Here is a 22,446-nt window from a genome sequence, read left to right as displayed (position 1 = left end):
TAGTCCTAATACATTATCCTTTTTATATGTTATTGGGTTTGATTACAATATTATTGAGGATTTTTGTACCTTTGTACATACTGGTCTGTGCTTTTGTTTTTGGCACTGTCCTATTGCAGGCCTTAGAAAATGAGTTCCAACAAAGAAAAGTCTAAGTCCAGATGACTTCACTGGTAAATTCTAGCAAACAACTGCTATTCTACTGAATACATAAATTTTTTGTAAATGTCCTTTATCACGTTGAGGAAATTTCCTTTAGTTATTAAAAAAGAGTTTTTGTTACAAATGTAAATTGAATTTTTTCAAAGAAACTTTCTTCATTTATTGAGATGATTATACGTCTTTTGTTTTTTAGTCTTTGAGACTGTTAATTACACTGATTTATTTTCAAGAGTGAACCAGGCTTGCATGCCTGGGATAAATTCTTTTTTCAAAGAACCAGCTTTGCTTCTGAATCTTCCCTATTGTTTTTCTCTTTTCACCATTTCATAGATTTCTGCTCTTATTTTCATAATTTCCTTTCTTCTGCTTTCTTTTAAGTTTGTTTTTCTTGTTTCTTAAGATTAAAACTTAGATCATCGACTTAGGACATTTCTTCTTCAAATATAAGCATTTAATTCTATAAATTCACCTCTATGGATAGCTATAACTACATCCTGTAAGTGTTGATAGATTTCACTTTCACTGTCATTTCACTGAAAGTATTTCCCAACTGCTGTTGTGATTTCTTCTTTGACCCAAAAGTTACAGCCCAAAATGGAGATAAAATATAATCATAAAAAATTGAAAAGAAAAATGGGTAAAAAAGAAACAAAAAATAAAATAAAACATATTGAAAACTAATAGCAAAATGGTAGCTTTAAATCCAACCATATGAATAATTACATTAAATGTAAATAATCTAAACACTCCATTTACTAGGCAGAGACACAAATTGGATAAAAAAAAGGAGCAGGTATATGCTGGCTATAGACTACAAGAAAATCTACTTTAAATACAGATAGATTAAAAGATAGAAGATAGGAAAAGATATTTCAACATTATTATTATTACATGTCAGCATTCAACTCTTATGATTCTGAAACTTCTTCTATTAATTTGTCATGATATTAAAAGTATCTGATAGCAGTATTATTAAAACTGAAGAATTAATATACTCTAACTATCATTTATATTTTGCCTTTTTCATAGTGGGACTTGTATTAGGAGCCAGAATCTGTGATTCATGCTAATTTTTGAGGCCAGAAAATTATACTGACATAAAACCACAAAATTATAATTTCAAGTACCAGTAAAGGCCAACTATAAAAGGGATTATCTGAATACTAAAATTAAAACCATTAAAAAAAATGATCCAAAGATAAGTGAGAATAGTAAATGAACTTACTAGAAAATAATCCTCTACAGTTGCTTAAATTTCAGATCTATTGTTTATAAACCACTTTCATTTATTTACAGGGAGAAATCTAAACTCTGATGACTTTTAGAAAGGGAAATGGGGAAAGGGCTTTGAAATGCAACCTTTACTTTATGTATTTCTATACTGTTTGAATGTTTTGCCACAGCCAATTTTAAAAACCAAGGACAAGATATCTCTGGCACCAAAACAAACTTGGCTACTGTACCCTAAAGGGAAGAATGTCATAAAAAGCCTATAAGGGTATTCTTAAGGGTTGATGTTCCCAGTGAGCAAAACACAGAAGTACAAGTGAATATACATATACATCTGATTATTAATACAATTAATACAATCTAATAAAAGATTATGGTTAAATTATTGTCTTTCTTTTTAAAAAGGCTTGAGAGTTACAAGGGAATTTAAAATAGGTATATTATGGTTGTAATCCTCTAAATGACAAATGAAAGTTGACTACAAAGACTATAATTTATCATGTATACAAGTACTTTTCAGAGTAAAAGGTGGTGCTAACTGGGCATAACTCAGGAACAGTGGGCATAAAGTGAGATTATCCAACGCAAACTACATGTATGGTCACAAAGTCAAAACTATGTTCCTTTGGGGCTCCTGGGTGGCGCATTCAGTTAAGTGTCCGACTGCGGCTCAGGTCATGATCTCACGGTCCATGGGTTCAAGTCCCGCATCAGGCTCTGTGCTAACAGTTCAGAGCCTGGAGCCTGCTTTGGATTCTGTGTCTCCCTCTCTCTCTGCCCCTCCCCTGCTCATATTCTGTCTCTGTCTCCCAAAAGTAAATAAATATTTTAAAAAAAAAAAACAACTATGTTCCTCCACAAAAAGCAGCTTTTAATGCATACATCTGAGACCTGTAGTGCCTAAAAGGGTGAGAAAAAGGGACCGCACAGAACTCTCCAACTATCTAAAAGTAGTGTTCCTATGAAACCTTGTGTAAGCCTAAATGGCAGAAGCACAAACAATTAATTTATATGGAAATTTTTCTGAGTGTTCCAGACCCCAAACAGAACCTCTCTTTGTTTTCTGACACCTTAGGACACAGTCTGCTAATGGTTGCAAAGTCAGTCAACACAAAGCACAGACACACTTCAAAGCTCTGGCGGCCTGATGCTGAGACGCTGAGGGTAGTTCCCTGGAGTGGTGGCGCCACTCTTGCTGTTTGGAGTATAAACTGCGTCCTAAGCAGCTGACTGCCAAGAAAAACCAAAGGTCATTTTCACTTTGGGCCTTTATTTGCAAAAGTAAAAATCCCTTCAAATTTCTTTGAGTTAGGGTAAACAGGTCTCAGTAAAAGTGAAGTGGCATAAAACAAATCTTACAAAAGTAGTGGAGACCTGTACTTTCATGTAGCTGGGGCTTCTAATGACTTTTTCTCAATCACAGACCAGCCAGAAGGCAGACTTTTCAGTACTGTACAGAGCTGCCCTGGCAAATGTCAGTTCTGAGGAACTAAAGCATCAAAGTCAATTTCACCATTCACAAGTATTAGTCCAACCCACCTCAACAAGCTACTGTGGGCTTCAAAGAAAGCAGAGCGTTAAGAGGGGGAGAGGGGTGGCTCTTCTCTAATCTCAAATCCTCTCTACTCCCACTCATCTCCCATCATACCAATCTCAGCCATCCAGTTTCTATGTAAAGTTACAACCGCTAAAAATAAGCTATCCTACGCTTAAAGGTAAATGAAAACTAAGGTGTGAAATCTCCTTAATCTTCAGACACAGATATCACAGAGCGACGCTACTGTGCTTTCTTTTGCAATTCAGACTTTTATAGTTTCCCACAGAATACACAGATGGCAGAAGTTGAAGCTCTTAAGACAATTAATTCTGGAAAGGATATATTCTTTAAATAATTGTATCAGCAATCACTCTTCAATCTAACAATGAATTAATAAAACTGCTCAATCTTGCTCATTCATCTTATTGGCAAAGTATACAGAAAGCAAAAGCTCTCTACATATAGCGCCATATGTGCATATCAAGTGCTAACCGATACCAACCCTTACGATTAATCCAGTTTGGTCACCAATACCGTCAGACTGAATCACCGTCTCCACGTATACTACAATGATACTGTGAAAAAAATATTCAACAGGTAGCAAATAACTCTGCTGATAATGCTTTCACTAACTAATGCTATGCCATATCTTCACTTTTTCTTTTATAAATTTTCACAAGCTAAGTTTTACCAAGTCTTATATATAAAACAAAGCCAGGAAAGGTCACCATGAAACTAAACTTTATGACTATCAAATCAGCTTTGCCATGTTAGCTGTTCTTATTTACAAATATCTACAAATAGGTAGAACTCTTTCAACACAGAATAACTTTTCTCTATGTAAAAAGTCATAAATAAATGTTAGATATAAATAGTAAGGGACACTTACATCACATTTGCCACTCAAGTTCTTAATGACTATGTGTCTGAAGTATCAAAAATTGGAATTACAATTTTGTTTACTAAAATCCACTGTTTTACTCTAACAATACACTGATTGTTTTGTTATCTAGGTCAAAGTTCTCATTCAATATTTAGAGCTGGCCTCTGTGGCAAATTATGTATTTCAAAGATACCCACAATAATAACTCTCTTCCTACATGCTCTTATATGAAGTGTCTATGCCACTTTCTGGCAAGAGGTAAAGTTTATTTAATAGCCCTCCTCTTGAATCTGGGCTGACCTCAGTGACTTACTTGACCAACAGAATGTAGGCAAAGTGATATTGTGAGACATGCAGTTCATAAAAGCTATGTAGAGTTCACCTACATCTCTTAGAACATTTGCTCTTAGGATGCTCCCTCTGGGACCCCAGCTACTACTCCGTGAGAAACTCACAGGGCTTTGGGAAGCATTTCAAGCGACAGCTCCGGCTGAGACCCTAGGTGACTGCCAGCCATCAATGGCCAGCCATATTGCGCATCCATCTCATTCAGGCCTTCAGGTGACTCCGGTCCCAGCGATGAGGTGACTGCAAGTTCACAAGAGACCTCAAGCAAGAAGTGCTCAACTGTTAACCCACAGGAAGATACTAATAAATTGCTCTTTTAAGACACTAAATTTTAGGTTGTTTTTTCATGTAACAATTGATAACTAGAATCATGTCTAACAAAATGTGCTGAGATCTGTTAGCTTTAAACACTATTAAAGTTTACTATTTAAAATTGCTTGGCTTTTTATTCTTTTGATCTTTTTTATTAAATAAAATTTTAATAAAATTTCCTTAACTGTTTATCCTCCCATCTTGAGGGTTCCTGAAGATGGGATCCAGACCCACATTGCTCATCCGTGGCTCCCTACCCCATCCCTACTCATGTATGTTTTCAAGTTAAATTTGAGGGAACAAAAATAGGAATTATTTAGCTCCTACTGTTGCTCACCGGTGACTGAAGATAAAACATTTTCATTCTAAATGCTGCCTAAAATATACCTTTAACACGGTTGATGCTCAAAAAAAGTCATCAAGCTAACTATGGAAAACACTACTTTTCACTGTTGTTAGTATTCAGAATAATTAAATAATCTTCCTTACTAAGCTCAGTTAGTTTTGTTACTGACTACTGTATATCTTCCACTAAGTTTGCTTTCTATGAGAAAAATATCCATGCTTTCATAAGATTTGGTTTTAGAATTACTAAGATCATATTAAGGGGACAAATGCATAGTAAGCAGTGCTGGGAGAAGCACAGGATGTGAGGTGAGAGACTGATGGTAACAAACACAAATGAATTATTTTGCAAAAATATATGCTAAAGATAAAATCTGTAGGTGCATTTAGAGAAGTCTACCAATGATTCCCATCACCCACCTCTGTAAAGAGTACTCTCTCTCAAAAGCCTTCTCAAAACTTCATTTTAACACTTAAAACTTTTTATAAGACATATTCTGTCTTTTCCTTGTCTTGAGATAGGAAAACAAAAAGACTGGGGTCAGGACAGGGACAAGAGCAGGAAAGGGAAATTATTTCTCACCTTTCCCAATTTTCCAATCCCAAAATAACTTCTCTTCCCTTCTCTTCACTTACCATGTGAGAAATGAGCATAGCACAAACCTCACCACTGTAGAATATAAGGGAACAGTACCATTTTCTGAGGTGTGTGTGTTTCCAAAGTCAGAGCATAGGCGAAAATTGCAGTTAATCAACGTCTCTTGATTAGGGAGTTACCTGTTGGAAAACTACCATCTCTCTAATATGCTCAATATAGGCAACTTTCCCTCAATTATTAAAGCAAAACTGTGATGCTAGCACCAGCTGAAAAAGCTGGCTTGCACACAGGGCCATGTTGTTTAAAACATGCATACCTTGAATAACAACCACACTCCGCACAATGAGATAATTCACACTCCATAAAAGAAATGAAAATTGTAATAGAGAGATGGCACCACTGAAGTTCACTAAGTGGACAGCAGGGACAAGTCTTCAGGAAAAATACAATTTGAGGGGCTACAAAGAACACAGTTAAACTCAGGAAGTTAAAATGCATATGATGCAGCTCAAATCTATAGTCAAAAGATCATGGAAAAGTAAAGCTAATTTTCATTGCAATTCTCTTTTCAAAGAATAATGAAATTTTAAGTCTCTAAATAGCCTCGAGTCAACTTCCTAATTGTCACCACATTATTTATAAATGTTTGCTACTTACAGGTTATGTTGCTGTACAGTTATGACAAATAAATAGCTCAACATTACTCTCCAGTCACCAGTCAGTGGGGTTACCTGAAAAGGTCTTTCCACTTGTATGGAAAACGCCAAAAACATGTAATGATTTTGTTGTATAAAGAAGTCAAGATCCGTGACATCTCGAGTTTTATAAAACTTAAAAGAGAGACTTTTTATTTCAAGTATGTCCCACTCCCCTACTTCTCATTTGAAAAGTATTTTTGTATCATAAAAATAGTAAGTTAATCTATGATAAGGTTTTATATCCTTAAGGAAATTATTACCATTGAAAAGATAGTAAATTTAAATTCTAATTATTGTATCTCTTACTAAATCAGTCAAAGATCTTATGTCAATCAACTTTTGAAAATTAGGGTACCATCTCTTCATTATCCCCATCATGGGACCTGACAGAAGAATAATACGACATTTTCCTTAAAATACTGCAACTATAAAAGAAAACAGAAAAAAAATAGTAATGATAATGTGAAGCACAGTTAATGAACGTGCTTGTATAGTTAACCTCTAATCACCTAAGAAGTAGGAATGAAAAAGTACAAAAACATTAACAGGTTTCTAAACAGAAGCACTACTGCGTGTTCAGAGCAGAAAACTCTTTGTAGGATAAGACTGTCTGTCTGCAGTGTAACACCTTGGGCCCCCTCTAACCAATGTCTGTGCTAACCCCCATACTCTGACAACCAAAGTCATCCCTCACAGAGCAACACCACCAGGCTGAGAACCACGGCTAGACAAAAGCAGCGCTGTGCTACGGAAGAAGTAGAAAAGATTTGAAGCTTGACAGACTTCCCTTTAATAGGAGAGTCTAATGTTTCCTTATCAGTCTGTTATTTTAATACTACCAGAATTGTGTCAGGGACACAGACACATTCAATAACATTAATTAGTTCTAGTTTGTTCTTCTAAGTTACTTTCACAACTTTAGCTTTCAAAGTTATTTTAGAGTGATTTGAACTTTAAAGTTTCACTTTACAAAATGCTATAAAAAGTGCTTTACCACAACATACCATTCAAGGATTTACATGTATCTATATTGTGGGGTGGTCAAAGGGTAAATGTGCATGAACGGCTTTTATAGGTCCTAGTAGGCTCTGCTGGAGTAAAATTTCTTTTTAACTAACAGATAATATAAAACTTCCTTGAATGCTGACAGGAATCTAACGTAGAAGATGCCTTTCAAAAGTATAAAAGCATCACACTAACCATAAGAAAACTTTAATATAAAATATGAAAGCAATCAGAACAGAAATGAATAAATGTATATTCAATGGCATATTCAAAACATAGATTCAATCTGCAATGCAGATTACATAAAACACAGTCTACACAAAGGCGAAACACTGACCACGAATATCAAATTCTCAACTCGGAGCTTGTAAAGTAGGCATTTCTCATGAGACAGTGACAGAACACGAATATAGTACACAACTGACATTATGTGGCTACTTAAAGAACAAGTTCATGGGGGCACCTGGGTGGCTCAGTCGGTTAAGTGTCCGGCTTGGGCTCAGGTCATAATCTCACGGTTGGTTCATGGGTTCAAGCCCCGCGTCGGGCTCTGTGCTGACAGCTAGCTCAGAGCCTGGAGCCTGCTTCAGATTCTGCATCTCCCTCTCTCTCTGACTCTCCCCTATTCCCACTGTCTCGGTCTCTCAAAAATAAATAAAGAACATTTTTAAAAAATTTAAAAAAAAAGAACAAGTTCATGATTCCAAAAGAATTCAGCAAGAAGTAGGTAAACTAAACTTCTACATACTATATATTGAGAATTAATGGAAGGGTAGATAACAGTCACTACATACTTAAATTCAATACGATGATATTTTGAGTTTTTCAGGCCATATAATAGTAAGGTATATTTCTGTCAAATAAAACACAATATAATACAATACATGGGAGAGAGAGGAATCACTAAAAACTTCAATATCAAATTGCCATGCCTTGATTCATGATTTTAACTTTCAAATAACTGTTCATTTTAAGTGCTTAAGAACAGAAGATAGCACAGAAAAGTGAGAAAAAATAAAATTAGGAGTAAAAACCCAACTGTGAATTTTGCCTCTGCTACTACTTTTGGAAAAGTCACATTAAAAATCTCAGTGCTTGGGTGCCTGGGTGGCTCAGTCGGTTGAGTGTCCAACTCTTGATTTTGGCTAAGGTCATGATCTGAGGGTCATGAGATCAAGCCCTGCACTGGGCTCCATGCTTAGCGTGGAGCCTCCGATTCTCTCTCACCCCGTCTCCTCTTCCCCTACTGCTTGCATGCGATGCTCACTCTTAAAATATATTTAAATTTTTTTATATAAATAAATAAAATCTCAGGGCTTTAGCTTCCTCATCTATTAAACAATCCCTACTGTCTCGAGGATTTTACAGGTCCTAACTATAAAATATATGGTGTTTTAAAAACTGTAGTTGGGGTGCCTGGGTGGCTCAGTCGATTAAGTGTCCAACCCGGCTCACGTCATGATCTCACAGCTCGTGGGTTTGAGCCCCACATCGGGCTCTCCGCCAACTGAAGCCTGGTTCAGATTTTGTGTATCCCTCTCCCTCTCAGCCCCTCCCCTGCTCACACTCTTGTCTCTCAAAAATAAGTAAACATTAAAAAAATTTTTAAACTGCAATAAAATACAAAAGTAAAGTGATTGTCTAGGGCAAGTATAGATGAAAAAATGAGGTTGAACCAAAACCCTACGGCAGTCAAGGACTTGTCTCCTGCTACTATCGCCACTTCCTCCTCAATCATCATCTTCTTCTCCTTACAATGGATCATTCTCTTTCGGATAAACAGACGTTATATTTAATACAGTCCACCATTACAAAAAGAAAATTCCTATCAAACAGTTAAAGAAAGACTTTACTTAAACAGTGACTAAAAGGACAAAATACCTTGTAAGAAACTTCACCAAAAATGTTCAAGACTTGTAAGAGGAAAACTTTACAACACTACTTGTTTGTAAAGATACAAAGATATGCTATGCTCTTGGATAGGGAGATTTAGTATCATAAAGACAGTTTATTAATTCAAAACTAAGCCAATTAAAAAGAAACAGTTTTGTTTTAAACTAACCAACCCAATCCCAAAGTTAATCTGGGGACAGCAGGAAAGGGAAGGAGTATTTAGAAAAGCTATGAGGGAAAAAAAAGTTACATTACATATAAGTAATGAAGCAATAATGATACATTATTATTAACTAAAGTCCATAGTTTCCATTAAGACTCATTTTGTGCTGCGCAGTTTTATGGATTTTGACAAATCTTTAATGATATGTCTCTGTTATTGCAGTATCACACAGAATAGCTTCATCGTCTTAAAAATGTCCTGTGTTCCACTTATTCACTCCTTTTCTCCCTTTTTCTGAACCTCTGACAACCAATGTTTTGGTTTGGTTTCTTACTGCTTTTATAATTTTGCCTACACTAAAATGTCGTATAATCAAGACGATATAATATGTAGCCTTTTCAGACTGGCTTCTTTTACTTAGCAAAAGGCATTTAAGTTTCATCTCTGCATCTTTTCATGGCTTGATAGCTCATTTCTTTTTATTTCTGAATAATATTCCATTATATGGGTATACTGTAGTTGGATTATCCATTCATCCATTGAAAGACCTCTTGATTCCTCCCAGTTTCGGGTAACTGTGAATAAAGCCAATATGAAACATATTCAAGTACAGGTTTTTTGTCTGTGGATGTAGGCTTTCAAATTCAGTTGGATAAATACCTAGGAGCATGGGTGCTGGATCATTTGGAAGATGATGGTTGGCTTTGTAAGAAACTGCCAAACTTCTTCCAAAGTCTCTGTACCTTTGGTTTTGTTGTTTACATTTAATTCTTTGGTCTATGTGGAATATCCTTTTATGGAGTATAAGGTATGTATGGCTCTAACTTTATTCTTTTCTGTTTGGGTACCTAAGATCCCAGAGCCATTTTTTGTATCATCTGTCTTTTTCCTTTTGGATTTGAAATACTACCTTTATGTATTATGCTCCTTTATATATATATATATATGTATATATATATATATACACACACAGTGTGTTGTGAGTATATATTACCCCAGCTATTTTTGAAGTTTATCTTTTGTCTCATTGGTGCTGCTACCACATGATCTCAACTATTAAAGCCTTAAAATACATTTCAATATTTAACAGGGCTAGGTGTGAGTAATAGGGGTAGCTTCATGTGAGAGGTACGGTGAGTATATAGAATTCTTTGTTCTGTTTGCTCACTTTTTCTGTAAATCTAAAACTGTACTGGGGCTGGAGACTACTCTACTTCAGATTCTATGTCTCCCTCTCTCTCTGCCCCTCCCCTGTGTGTGCTCTTTCTCTCTCTCTCAAAGAAATAAAATTTAAAAAATTTTAAGCTGTATTTAAAAACCAAAATCTCTAGTTATGAAACATAAAAAATGAGACCACAAAGAAAAACTGAGTTAATTCTAGTAGTATCCCTGGGAGAGGAAAAGTCCTACACAATTCAATATTCTACAAACCATAAAAAAATGGATAAATTTAACTACATAAAATCTTCTAAATGGAAAAAAAAAGTCAGGAGAATAATGTAACACACATATACATATATATGTATAATACACAACTCAAGTTATAGACAAGGTCTGTCCCTAATATATCGAAGACCATCAGAAATGAAAGGATATGTACAAACAGTTCACAGGAAAGGAAACTTTATGTAAAAAGCTCTTAAACATAGAAAAGGATGTTCAACTTTGTAAAGGATAAGAGTGAGCCTTCAACTCTATGGAAGACTATCCCATGATAAGCCCACAGTGCTTATACGGAAGTGCTGAATTACTATATTGTACATCTGGAATTAAAGTAAAACATTTAATTAAAGAAAAAAAAGACTATCCCATCTGAGGCCTCTTCACCTCTATGGAAAGGGGTCAAAAAGGAGCCACAACCACTTCTTCCCAGGCCTCCGAGGCTCCATCTGCAAAGGTGCAGAGCAAGCCTTGGGTACTCAACTTTCTCTACTGTCCAATAATTGAGACTTTGAAAACACATGCCTATTAGTCCTGTTTACCAGTCCCTAAAGAGAAGCTCCAGACTATTCTTTTCATCATTAAACAGCTCTGCATATGCATTACTTTCTACCTTCTGAAACTTCTCCACTCTGTCCTCTAGAATTCACAGTCCACTGTCAACAAAAGTCCTGATCCTCAGTCCTTTTGCTCTATAGAAATCTAGCTGTCCAGGGAGGACACTACTCCTATCATATATGGGTCTTCTTTGTCCCCGTTACTACTTCCAGATCATTCTCCCTCCTTCTTCCTAAAACAGTCTAGTTTTCATCAGGTCAGACTATCTTCTTAATGCAGTTATTTTAAAAACCTCAACTACCCCCCCATCCCTCAAGGGTTTTAACTCCTGGCTCCTTGCCACTCTCTCCAACATTACTCCAGTCTTAATTCCCAGAGATGTTAATTACTATGCAGGTGATGTTCCCAACATTTTGGCTTTTCAACTTCTATCTCACTTTATTAACTACCATGGTCATATCCTAGACCAAATCATTGCCAATAAATGAAAACCCTTTATAATCTCAATTTCAAGCATTCCGACTAGCACTTCTACTTTTCTAAGTCACTCACTCTCTTATATCCAACTCTGTGCTCATTTAGGACAAATCACCTCTTCTCCAGCTACTCTGTATCTTTCAAGGTCTCAGAAAGGACCAAGCTTGCAGGATTTATGTAGATGTTATTCCCTCTACCTGGGACCTCTTGCTTTCAGCTCTTTGCTTCTTAGCTTTCAAGTCATAGCATAAATGTTATCCCTTCACTGAAAAATCGAAGTAGGTCTCCCCTTTGATTCTCCACCAAAGCACTCTGATCACTTTCTCCCTCGCTTGTTATCTGTCTACCTGTTTATTTCTACCTTCCACTAGCAGACCATCACCACAGCTGATGACAGAGGCTCTACCACTTTATTTACCACTCTACACGCAAAGCATGATACCCAGCCAGTAGTCACTGTTTTGTCGTCAAATAAAAGAAAAAATGACTGATGTAAATGGAATGAAACTAACTAAAATAAGTCCATGATCTAAACTGAGAGAGACATGGAAATCAAGATCACCCTTTATGGGGCGGGGGGGGGGGGGGGACACTTTAATTTTAATCCTCTTAGGACTCTTCCCCTAATTTGCATTATACTAAGAGTCCTAAATACGAATCAGATTCCATTTATAAACTGAAAAAATATACAGTACCTAGAGCTGCTGTGATAATTAAATAAAATGTTTCTAAGGCACTTAAATAAGATCTGGCAAATGATAAGTCATCAATAAATGTTAGCTACTGTTCTTTAAAAAAAGCACTTAAAAGACCTTGAAACTTAAGGCCTGTAAATTGAGGATACGATAATAAAATATATATTAGAAGAGATATCTTTCTCTACTGGACTAAAGATGTCTGGGTCAGAGATTACTTTTTCCTTAAAAATACCAGGAAACATTCTATCAATTCCTAGTTGAAAAACAGAAATAGTCACAGACCAAGTCAAGATGATATAGACAAACTGTAAAGCATACAATTTTTAGCAAACTCTTTTCCAAAGGCTCCTATTTGTATTTTTCACAAAATGTCAGTAATGACTATCATTATCCTTCTATTTCTATAGGAATAAAGCAATGATTTACTACCTAAATAGGTCCCTTCGCCAAGTAAAGAAAAAAGTTGTATTGTGCATCAGTCAAGTATATCTTTGAAGCTAAGCAAAGACAGTTCAAACATAAAATAATAGCACAAATTAATCTAGATGTCAATTTCTGAACTTTAATTTTAAATTGTAATTGTGGGCAATCAAAACCTACCCTTCACATTTATTTTTCACATGAGACTATAAACAAATCAATTAAAACTAACAGACAAAAGCTATTCATTATGTGAAGACATGTTAAGGAAAACTGCAACCATTATTCAAAGTTCTCTTGATTCTAAACAGACTTTCCAGTCCATCATATGACCTCAATAGCTAGGCATTTTTCAGTACTTACTCATATACTGGAACTGCACACTAAAAATCATGTGAATATCTTAGGAAGTCAGGAAAAAATTTTCAAAATGTTCTTTAAGGTTTTAAGTCCAGCATATTCAAACATTTCAGGCTTAAAAAAAACTTCAATAACGTATATGAAGCAAATAGTAATAACAACTGCTAGGCTTCCTGAGAATGATATAAAGATCTGCAATTATTAACTAAATAGTTTTAGTTAATAATTATTAAAGTGTGTTAAATATTCTACATATCACTAATCAAAAACTCATGTTAAACTAGAAAATGATTTCTAAATTTGTCAATTTAACATGCAATGCATTACGAACAGACATTAAAAGAACTACATTTCTAAGACTACCAGGATATGTTAATAAATTAACTAAAAACGTGGAATAGTGTATACAATATGATTATATATGAATAGGAAATTCATATTTCAGTAAAGAAACAATGCAAAGACATAAAAGAAACAAAAGTGGCACCTATGGAGGATGGAGAGGAAAACAGGGAGAGGCGTTAAGACTGGTCAATGTCATCTTTGTACGTTTTAATTTTTGAGCAAAAATAGATCTATTTTTATATTTTAAAAAAATTTTTATGTGTTTATTTCTTTTTGAGAGACAGAGAGAAAAAGCATGAGCAAGGGAAGGTCAGAGAGAGGAGACATAGACTCTGAAGCAGGCTCCAGGCTCTGAGCTGTCAGCACAGAGCCCAACGCGGGGCTCCAACCCACAAACCACGAGATCATGACCTGAGCCAAAGTCGGATGTTTAATCGACTGAGCCACCCAGGTGTCCCATACTTTTAAAGGAAAAAAGTACAGGTAGGCTTGGATGGCTTAGTGGGCTAAGCGACCGATCCCTGGTTTCAGCTCAGGTCACAATCTCATGGTTCATGAGTTCAAGCCCTGTATTGGGCTCCGTGCTGACAGCTTGGAGCCTGCTTGGAATATTTTCCTCTGTGTCTGCCCCTCCCCTGCTCGTGCATCCTCTCTCTTCCTCTCAAAATAAATAAATAAACTTGAAAAAAAAAGTATGTACTTTATATGAGCATATGTATTTCTTGAAACCAACACATAAATACACTCACACATATGTATGTACGGCTTAAAATATAGAATAGGACTTTTAAAAGAGAAAGAATTAAGAGGAGTTTTCAAAACCCTGGAAGCCATGTTTCTGGGTCACGGTTCTGAATGAAGAAAATTTCACAATGATGGCTCTTTTTCTTCCCCTTAAAACTTGAAAATAGTTTCCAAACTGCCATAACTTTAAAAAAGATGATGCTTCCCCCCCAGAAAGAAGAAAAGGCCAAAAGGATTTTTTGGGGGTAGGTGTGGGGAAGAAAGATGACATAAATTATTCTGTTTGTGCACTAAATAGTTCTACAATATACTGATGTTTATAAATCATTTTAATAAAAATACCAAAGCTTACAGAAAAAAAAAGAAAAGCTTTTCCTAAAGTTCCCTGCATAAACCCCAAATCCACCCTCTTCTATAGATCTGTACATTTTATAAAATTGGATTAATACCAAATGGCAATGCTTTTTAAAAAAACTAGACTGTTGCCTAGTACACAAATTATGAAATGCATTCCAATCCATACCTACGCTCTACTTCATTGATAACCCACAGTAACGTTCAATATTCCTTTTTTTTTAAGCATTTATTTGTTTTTGAGAGACAGACACAGAGCATGAGCGGAGGAGGAACAGAGAGAGAAGGAGACACAGAATCTGAAACAGGCTCCAGGCTCTGAGCTGTTAGCAGAGAGCCGGATGCGGGGCTCGAACTCACTGGCTATGAGATCATGACCTGAGCCAAAGTCGGATGCTTAACCAACTGAGCCACCCAGGCGCCCCGCGTTCAATATTCTTAATTGGCCATCAGCAGCCCCTAACTACACATATGCACGTAAACCAGACCTCAAGTTCTCCGCTTCTTCGCACACACTAATTACAAAATGATTTCAGAGATTAAAAGTGAATTTTAAGTGGTTACCAGAGGCTTGTGGGGGGGGATTTGAGGACTTATCTAGTAAATGGTTTCAGTTGCGGATAATGAAGAGGACTGGAGATGGAGAGCAGCGTTACGAATGTCACAAAACATGCCACAAGACAGTTTCAGTTATCAATTTCATGGTATACTGCATGTATTTTACCACAATAAAAATAAGCAAACAAAAGAAAGATGAACACCACAAGTATCCCATAGTTTACTACTCACCTGAGAAGAACTTTAATAATTTTCAACTATTAAGCTGATCTGAGAATATCTAATTTTACAGATATTGATATAGATAACAATTTTATAACACTTCTTCTTAGGCATGTAGGTACAACACAATAATTTTAGGGGCCCACAAAAATGTTTCATTTTAAAAGAAAAGGAAAAATATGAACTTCTGAAACAAAGAAAATGTTTGGATGTGTAATAATATAGTTGCCTTTACAATAAAGCAATCATAAAATAGTTTTATTAATTTTCACAGAGAAATGGACCCATGAAGGCAAATGCACCCAGGGCCTGTGAAAAGTCCTAACGTGGACATAATGGTTACCACTTTCTATTATGAAATTACCAAGTACAACAAAAAAGTGAAACACAACTGGATAAATATAAAACATTATTCTTAACGAGAAATCACACATGAACAGATATTTATTAAGGGTTTGAAATTTTTTAAAGTTTGATAATACTAGAATGGCAACTCTATTACTATTTAATCCTTTTCAAACAATTCTTTATTAACAAGAGCTATGAAGAGATACTACATTCATATAAACAAATGCTTGAAAATTAACTTAATGAGGACTTAAAGGAACTAGAAAGAAATAAATGTTAAGGGAAGAGACATAAGTGGAAGAAAGTAAGGAAGAGAAGAGGAAAGGAGAAAACACTACTTAAGAAAACTAACAGATGCTTTAAGATTCAATGCAGAGAAGTTGTGGACTATAGGGGAAATAAAGTTAAGTCAAATTTTAAAAAAAAAGAAAGAAAATTAACAGAACTAGGGGTGCCTGGGTGGCTCACTTGGTTGAGGGTATTTCAGCTGAGGTCACGATATCACAGTTCATGGGTTCGAGCTCTACATTGGGTTCTGTGCTGACAGCTCAGAGCCTGGAGTCTGCTTCAGATTCTGTGTCTCCCTCTCTCTCTGCCCCTCCCCCACTTGCACTCTGTCTCCCTCAAAAATAAAACATAAAAAAACAAATATTTAAAAAAATAAAAAGGACAAACAGAACTATGCTTCATGATTTAAATTAGCAATGTTGAAAATACTCCCTAAGTAAATTCGTTAAAATAGCACAATGTCAATTAAAAACGGGCACCGGGGTGGCTCAGTTAAGCATGTGACTCTTGATCAGGTCATGACATCACTGTTTGTGGGACTGAGCCCCACATCAGGCATTGTGCTGACAGCACAGTGCCTACTGTGGATTCTCTCCCTCTCTCTCTGCTCCTCTGGCTCGCTTTAATACTCTCTCTCTCTCTCTCTCTCAAAATAAGTAAATATTTTTTTTAATGCCTGAAAGATAACTGAAATATTAAGGAATATACTGACAGATAGTACACTGTCTAAAATAAATTTGAAAAAAAAGTGGGCATGTGTCTAAACTACTGATAGTGTATTTTAAAAAGACAAATGAAAACCAGTTTTTAAAGCTACCAATTAAGACACATTAAGTACATAAGGATAACACAGATGGACTTTGAAGGCATTTTGCTAAGTGAAGTAAGTCAGAGAGAGTCAAATACTATATGATCTCACTGAATGTGGCATCCAGTAAAACTGAACTCACAGAAATAGAGAACAGGCTGCTAGAGGTGGGGAGTGGGGTGAGGTGAAGCAGATGAAGGTGGTCAAAAGGTACAAGGTTCCAGTTATAAGTTCTGAGGATGTAATGTACAGCATGGAGAGTACAGTTACAATACTGCATTATAATTTTAAAATTGCTAAGGGAGCAGACTTAAAAGTTCTCATTACAAGAAACAAATATGGGAAAGAATAACAAACATTACTAGAAAAATAATGTTAACATGAAGAAAAACAAACTGATCTCTTCATCTTCATTGTACGTTATGCAAAATTTCAGACAGATTATAAATTATTTAACTGGAAAAATATGAAATATTACTAGTAATGAAAGGGAGTTTAATCTTTGCATTTCAGGCAACTAACCAATTATAAAAAATGCTACAAAATGAATACCAAATTTCTCTTTACTAACATGAAAAGAAAACCAACAGAATTAAGAGAAGAGGGACTTAGTAACTGGGATGCCAGATAAAACTTTTATCTCCAAAATATACACGGATGTAGCCAGGTTGATACTTAGTCCTCAACGGACAAACTGTCATAAAACTGGAACTTGAATCAACAAGAGGTAAAGTTGCACCCATTTAACCATATGCCAGGTACCACTACAAACATTTTACACATGTTAACTAATCTCATGCTGACAATTAGTCCCCTACATAGAAGATGCTATTTTTATTACTCCACAGCAGACAAAGAAGGTTAAGATTTTTTTAAATGTTTTTAATGTTTATTTTTGAGAGAGAAAGAGAGACAGAGTGTGAGAGGCAGAGAGGTAGACAGAGAGACACAGAATCCAAAGCAGGCTCCAGGCTCGGAGGTGTCAGCACAGAACCCAACACAGGGCTTGAACTCACAAAATGCAAAATCATGACCTGAACCAAAGTCAGATACTCAACCGACTGAGCCACCCAGGCACCCCAAGAAAGGTAAGATATTTACCCAGTGTGCAGAGCAAAGTGCTCAGGCCTCAGAACTCAGATGAGAACCCAGGCAGTGCACTCCAGAGTCCATGCTCTCAACCACTAAGCAAGGTGCTTCTTTCCTCTGCACAAGAAAAATTCACGCTCACTCTACAAATCTAAGCTTATCAGACAGATATAAATTACTATAACACAAAACAAAACAAAAACAAGAGTGATTTTGATAGAGTGCTTTGGGGACGCACAGGACTAGGATATGATCTGCAGCGAGGGGGATAAAGAAAGCTTTGTGTAAGCAACGGTGTCTACACCGGGCCTACAAGGATCTAACACACAGAGACAGAAAATGGGAGAATAAAATATTTCACACTAAAGGAATAGAATGACCAAAAGCATTAAGCTAAGGTAGAAAAGCACTGGCAACTGAAAAGCTAGAGTTGAAAAAATTGGTACTTAGAGGAAAACTAAATGGAAAAGAAGGGAGTCGGATGCCTAGAGGGAGGTCAGACTTAGTGCAGAAGGTAAGGGAGTAACATGGTCAGAGTTGTTATATAGTAAGGAGATACAAGAAGTGGACAGAAAATAAATGGAAATAGAAAGAAATGTCAGGGGGTTAATTTACTAGTCCAGGCATGGTAACAAACATCTCAAGTAAAATGGGACCAACAGAAATAGAGAAAAAGAAACACATGTAGAACACAGTAGGTACTCCAATTCCAATTAAATTAAGGAACTAACAGGGTCAGAAAGAAAAAGACTCAGTATGCTAACATGTAAGGACAACACAGGGAACGTGGATAAGGCCACATTTTAGGGAACCTGGCTGTTCTGGGGACAAGGGCTACATGTTGCAGGCCAAACAGGGCTTGACCGACGAGGTAGGAAGACCTTGAGGACAAACTGCCCCTGCCTGGGTTGGCCATGCTCTAGAAGTTAACTGAGACTTGATAATATCACCACTTTGAGAGATATCAGGGAGGCAGACTGACAGAATCTAGCATCAAAATTAATGTGGAAGTGACTCTGAGGTTTTAAGACCAAATGGAATAATTTTGTCATTAAGAGAGACAGGGAACAAAGAGGGGGAAAGTAGGTTTAAAGCAACAAGAGACGTGACTTCAGGTTTCTACATGTTGAGATGGAAGCTTATACAGTGTCATGCCCAGAAACAATGATGTCTCCTCAAGACTAGTGCTAGAGTGAGAAAGATCACAACTGTAAACAGAGATGTCATCCATATAAAGATACAAAGAAGTTGTAAGATTTAAAAAAAAAAAGTACTAGAAACAAGAAAAGTATTATGGGGAAAAAATGGATCAAAGAAAGTTTAAGGAAGCATATCTTTACAAGGGAAGAAATGGGAGCCAAAGAGAGTATCATCAGGGGATTAAGATTAGCACAAGAATCGAGTATAACACAGCAATGCTCACTAACATTTTTCACAACCAAGTACATAAATAAGATAATATTTCTGTGGCACAAAGGGGTAAATGAGACTAGTAATAATCTGACGTGATTAGTCTGAGAATTAAGGAAACTATTAATCTGTACACCAGTAAATCCATTCGCTATATTAAAAGCTCTGCATTGAAAGTTTTACGCCAAAAAGTTTAGGATGATGCTGTCCTGAAATTGTCTTTTAATAGTCACTCTTTTCAATTAGTTAGGTGCAATGTTGCAGATATGACAAGGAAGAAAAGAAATGAAAAAATAACCATGAAACTTGATAGCTGAGAAATCACTAATGGTTTTAAAAATCAGTGGGAAAAGCTAGACTTCAGGAAGCAAATATGGACAAGGGTAATTAATTAATTAAAATAGCAACACTGTTATCAGTCATGTTACCCTAAATGGTCATAAAAAGTAATTTGAACGGGATGATTCCTCAAATAATTCTGGCAAAAAATTCTCAAACTAAAGTGTATGTGCTTTACCTTGTAACTCTCATTTTATTCATGTTAATAAAGAGAATACATAAAGCTCCTCGGAAACTCTGCAACACTTACCCAGTGCGAGACTGACCGACTTTATCACAAATATCCAAAATGAGGCCCCAATCCTCAGCAGTATTCATCTCACTGGTTGCTTTCTCTGTGTATTATGAAAAGAAAGCAGAGAAATATCATTTTAAAAAATCTTTAAGAGGTAAATGATCACAAATTACTGAACTGTGATAAAATCAAGTACCAACAACAAATCGGAATAGCTGCCAGAAGTCTGCTCAATGAAATGTTCAAACCTGTCTTTAAAAGGGGGTATGGGCACCTTTCCTATCTATTATAATCATTTTCCCCATACACACTTCAGCTGCTTGTTACTTAATATAATAAATATGCCATATTCTTACAAAAGAAACTAATACAGGTCTACCCCTTTCCACACACAGGAAGACTAAAGTAAGAAATACCTTCATTATCAAATAATTCTTAGCTTTACTTGCCAGTGAAGAATGACAAATCTCTACCAAAATGTTTCAGGTAATTAAATTAATTGACTATATGATTTTGTTGATTTTCGTGTCTGAGATGGAGAAGGGGGGAAATCAACAGAAGAAAACCAAGCTTTAACGGAGTATTTTTCATTAAATAAAAACTTGACAAATTAAATTAAAAACATCAACAGAGGTATCACAGATTGAGCCCATCATCCCACTAAGCTCCCTCTCTTAATTACAGTAAAAGGATTTTTTAAGGCAAACACACAATGACATGAAAAACATGAGCAACAATACCTCAAAAGCTCTGTAACAATATACATATATGACACCTACTTACAAGACCCCAAAAAAGTGCATCATATACTGGCAGTAACAAGAGGGCTTAAGGACCAGCCTGTTTCACAGCACTGAATTCTGAGAAAGGTCAAGTTCTAGCAGCAGATGGTAATGCCTACAGCAGGCAGTAGAGGAGAAAGGACTTAGGCAGAAGGGGTTACCGCTCTTGGAAGCGTTGGGTAGGTACCTACTTTGCCTTCCTTAATCAAGAGCTCTAGCAACTACCTTTCCTGCATCCACCTGAGTAAAGGAATGATCTGCTTTCTGGAGATAAAGCAAAGTTTTTCTAGATAAGGAGACATCAGGCATAAATGACACATAAACACCAAAAATAAGGAATTACTTCTAGTTTCCAGTACAGCATTTAAGGGACTTGGAAGGTACCACTCCAACCAACCAAGTAAAAAGCTATTGAATAAAGTGAAAAATAAGCAACTCTTCTTTGATCCCTCAGAAGTGGGGTCACAGGACAAATGCCATCCCAAAAATTAGAGACACAGAAGGATGGATACATAGGAAAACAAGAGAGCAAAAACCCATCACCAGAAACCAGTACCACAGATCTAAATTTTAACAGACAAATTTCTGGAAGCTATGTGTGCACAATTCTGGGAGTTAAAATCCAAAGAGGCCTAGACACAGGGGAGTTACTGCATTTTTGTAAATTTTACTACCATAAGCTCTCCCAGGATCTCAAAGTGAATATCAGAGAACATTTTTTATTTATCAGCAGAAGGGAGACAATTCCCATTGTGAGATATACCAGAGCGCTCTCTTCTTAACAAGGCCTACCTGTTAATTATTTTAACTAGAACCTAACCAGCTAGTAGTTTACTAGAGATTAACCCACCTGGGGTTAAGAAATACCCAACTCCAGCCTGCTCCAGCATTCATGTAAGGGGAGTACCCAACTGCAGCCCATCTAGCAATCCTTTTCCACCTAAGAGGGAGGGAAAAGCTGAGCATGTGAGAAACTCACACCTCAAGGGCAGAGACTCATTTTAAAAGAATACCTAACCACCAGACTACAGAACACTTCTCCTTACCATTACATCCTGTCTAGCTTTCAGCAAGCCACACTGTAAGACAAAAATCACAGTCTGAAGAGTAAACATCAGAATCAGATTCACATGTGACAGGAATATTGGAATTATCAGAAAAAGACTTTTAAAAGCTCTGATTAATATGCTAAGAGATCTCATGGAAAAAGGAGACAATATGCAAGAACAGACAAAGAATGTAAGCCAAGAAATGGAAATTCTAAGAAAGAATCAAAAAGAAATGCTAGAGACCAAAAACAGTCTAATGAATGCCTGTGTGGGACTCATCAGCAGACTTGAACATGGCTGAAGAGAGAATCTCTGGACTTGTACATATGTCAAGAGGAACTTCCAAACCTGAAAAGCAAGAGAAAAAAAATGACTGAAAGGGGGAAAAAAAAAGAAAAACCACCTGCAACAGATCATCCAAGAACTGTGGGAAACTACAAAAATTAAAACATATGCATTATTAAAATAACAGAGAGGAGGGGCCACCTGGTAGATCAGTGGTTAGGCGTCTGACTTGGGTTCAGGTCATGATCTCACGGTTTAGGAGTTTGAGCCCCATGTCAGGCTCTGTGCTGATACTCCCCCCGCCCCCAAAAAGTAAACAAAAAAATTTTTAAAGAATTAAAAAAATAGCAGAGAGGAAAGAAACAGAATACTTGAAGCAAAAACAACTCGACAACTCCCCAAATTGATGTGAGACATCAAACTACAGGTCCAGGAAGCTCCAAGAGCACAAGTATCAAAAACT

At 36.3% G+C, this 22,446-nt stretch overlaps 1 protein-coding gene across 3 annotated transcripts in view; it reads right to left on the bottom strand.

Annotated features, from left to right (window-relative positions):
• Nucleotides 1–22,446, bottom strand: part of STAM (signal transducing adaptor molecule) — a 79,233-nt gene that overhangs the window by 38,505 nt on the left and 18,282 nt on the right. For 2 of the 3 annotated variants that reach the window (XM_029954484.1, XM_029954485.1), the window contains exon 2: nucleotides 19,883–19,967. The exons of the other annotated variant lie outside the window; for it this stretch is intronic. In XM_029954484.1, coding sequence (XP_029810344.1) covers nucleotides 19,883–19,967 — 85 coding nt within the window. The remainder of the gene's footprint in view (nucleotides 1–19,882; nucleotides 19,968–22,446) is intronic. 3 annotated transcript variants of the gene reach the window in all.

This window comes from Suricata suricatta, chromosome 10 (genome assembly GCF_006229205.1).
Source record: "Suricata suricatta isolate VVHF042 chromosome 10, meerkat_22Aug2017_6uvM2_HiC, whole genome shotgun sequence".
NCBI lineage: Eukaryota > Metazoa > Chordata > Mammalia > Carnivora > Herpestidae > Suricata > Suricata suricatta.
Note: the sequence above shows the minus strand (reverse complement) of the source record. Positions and strands in the feature narration are given on the sequence as shown.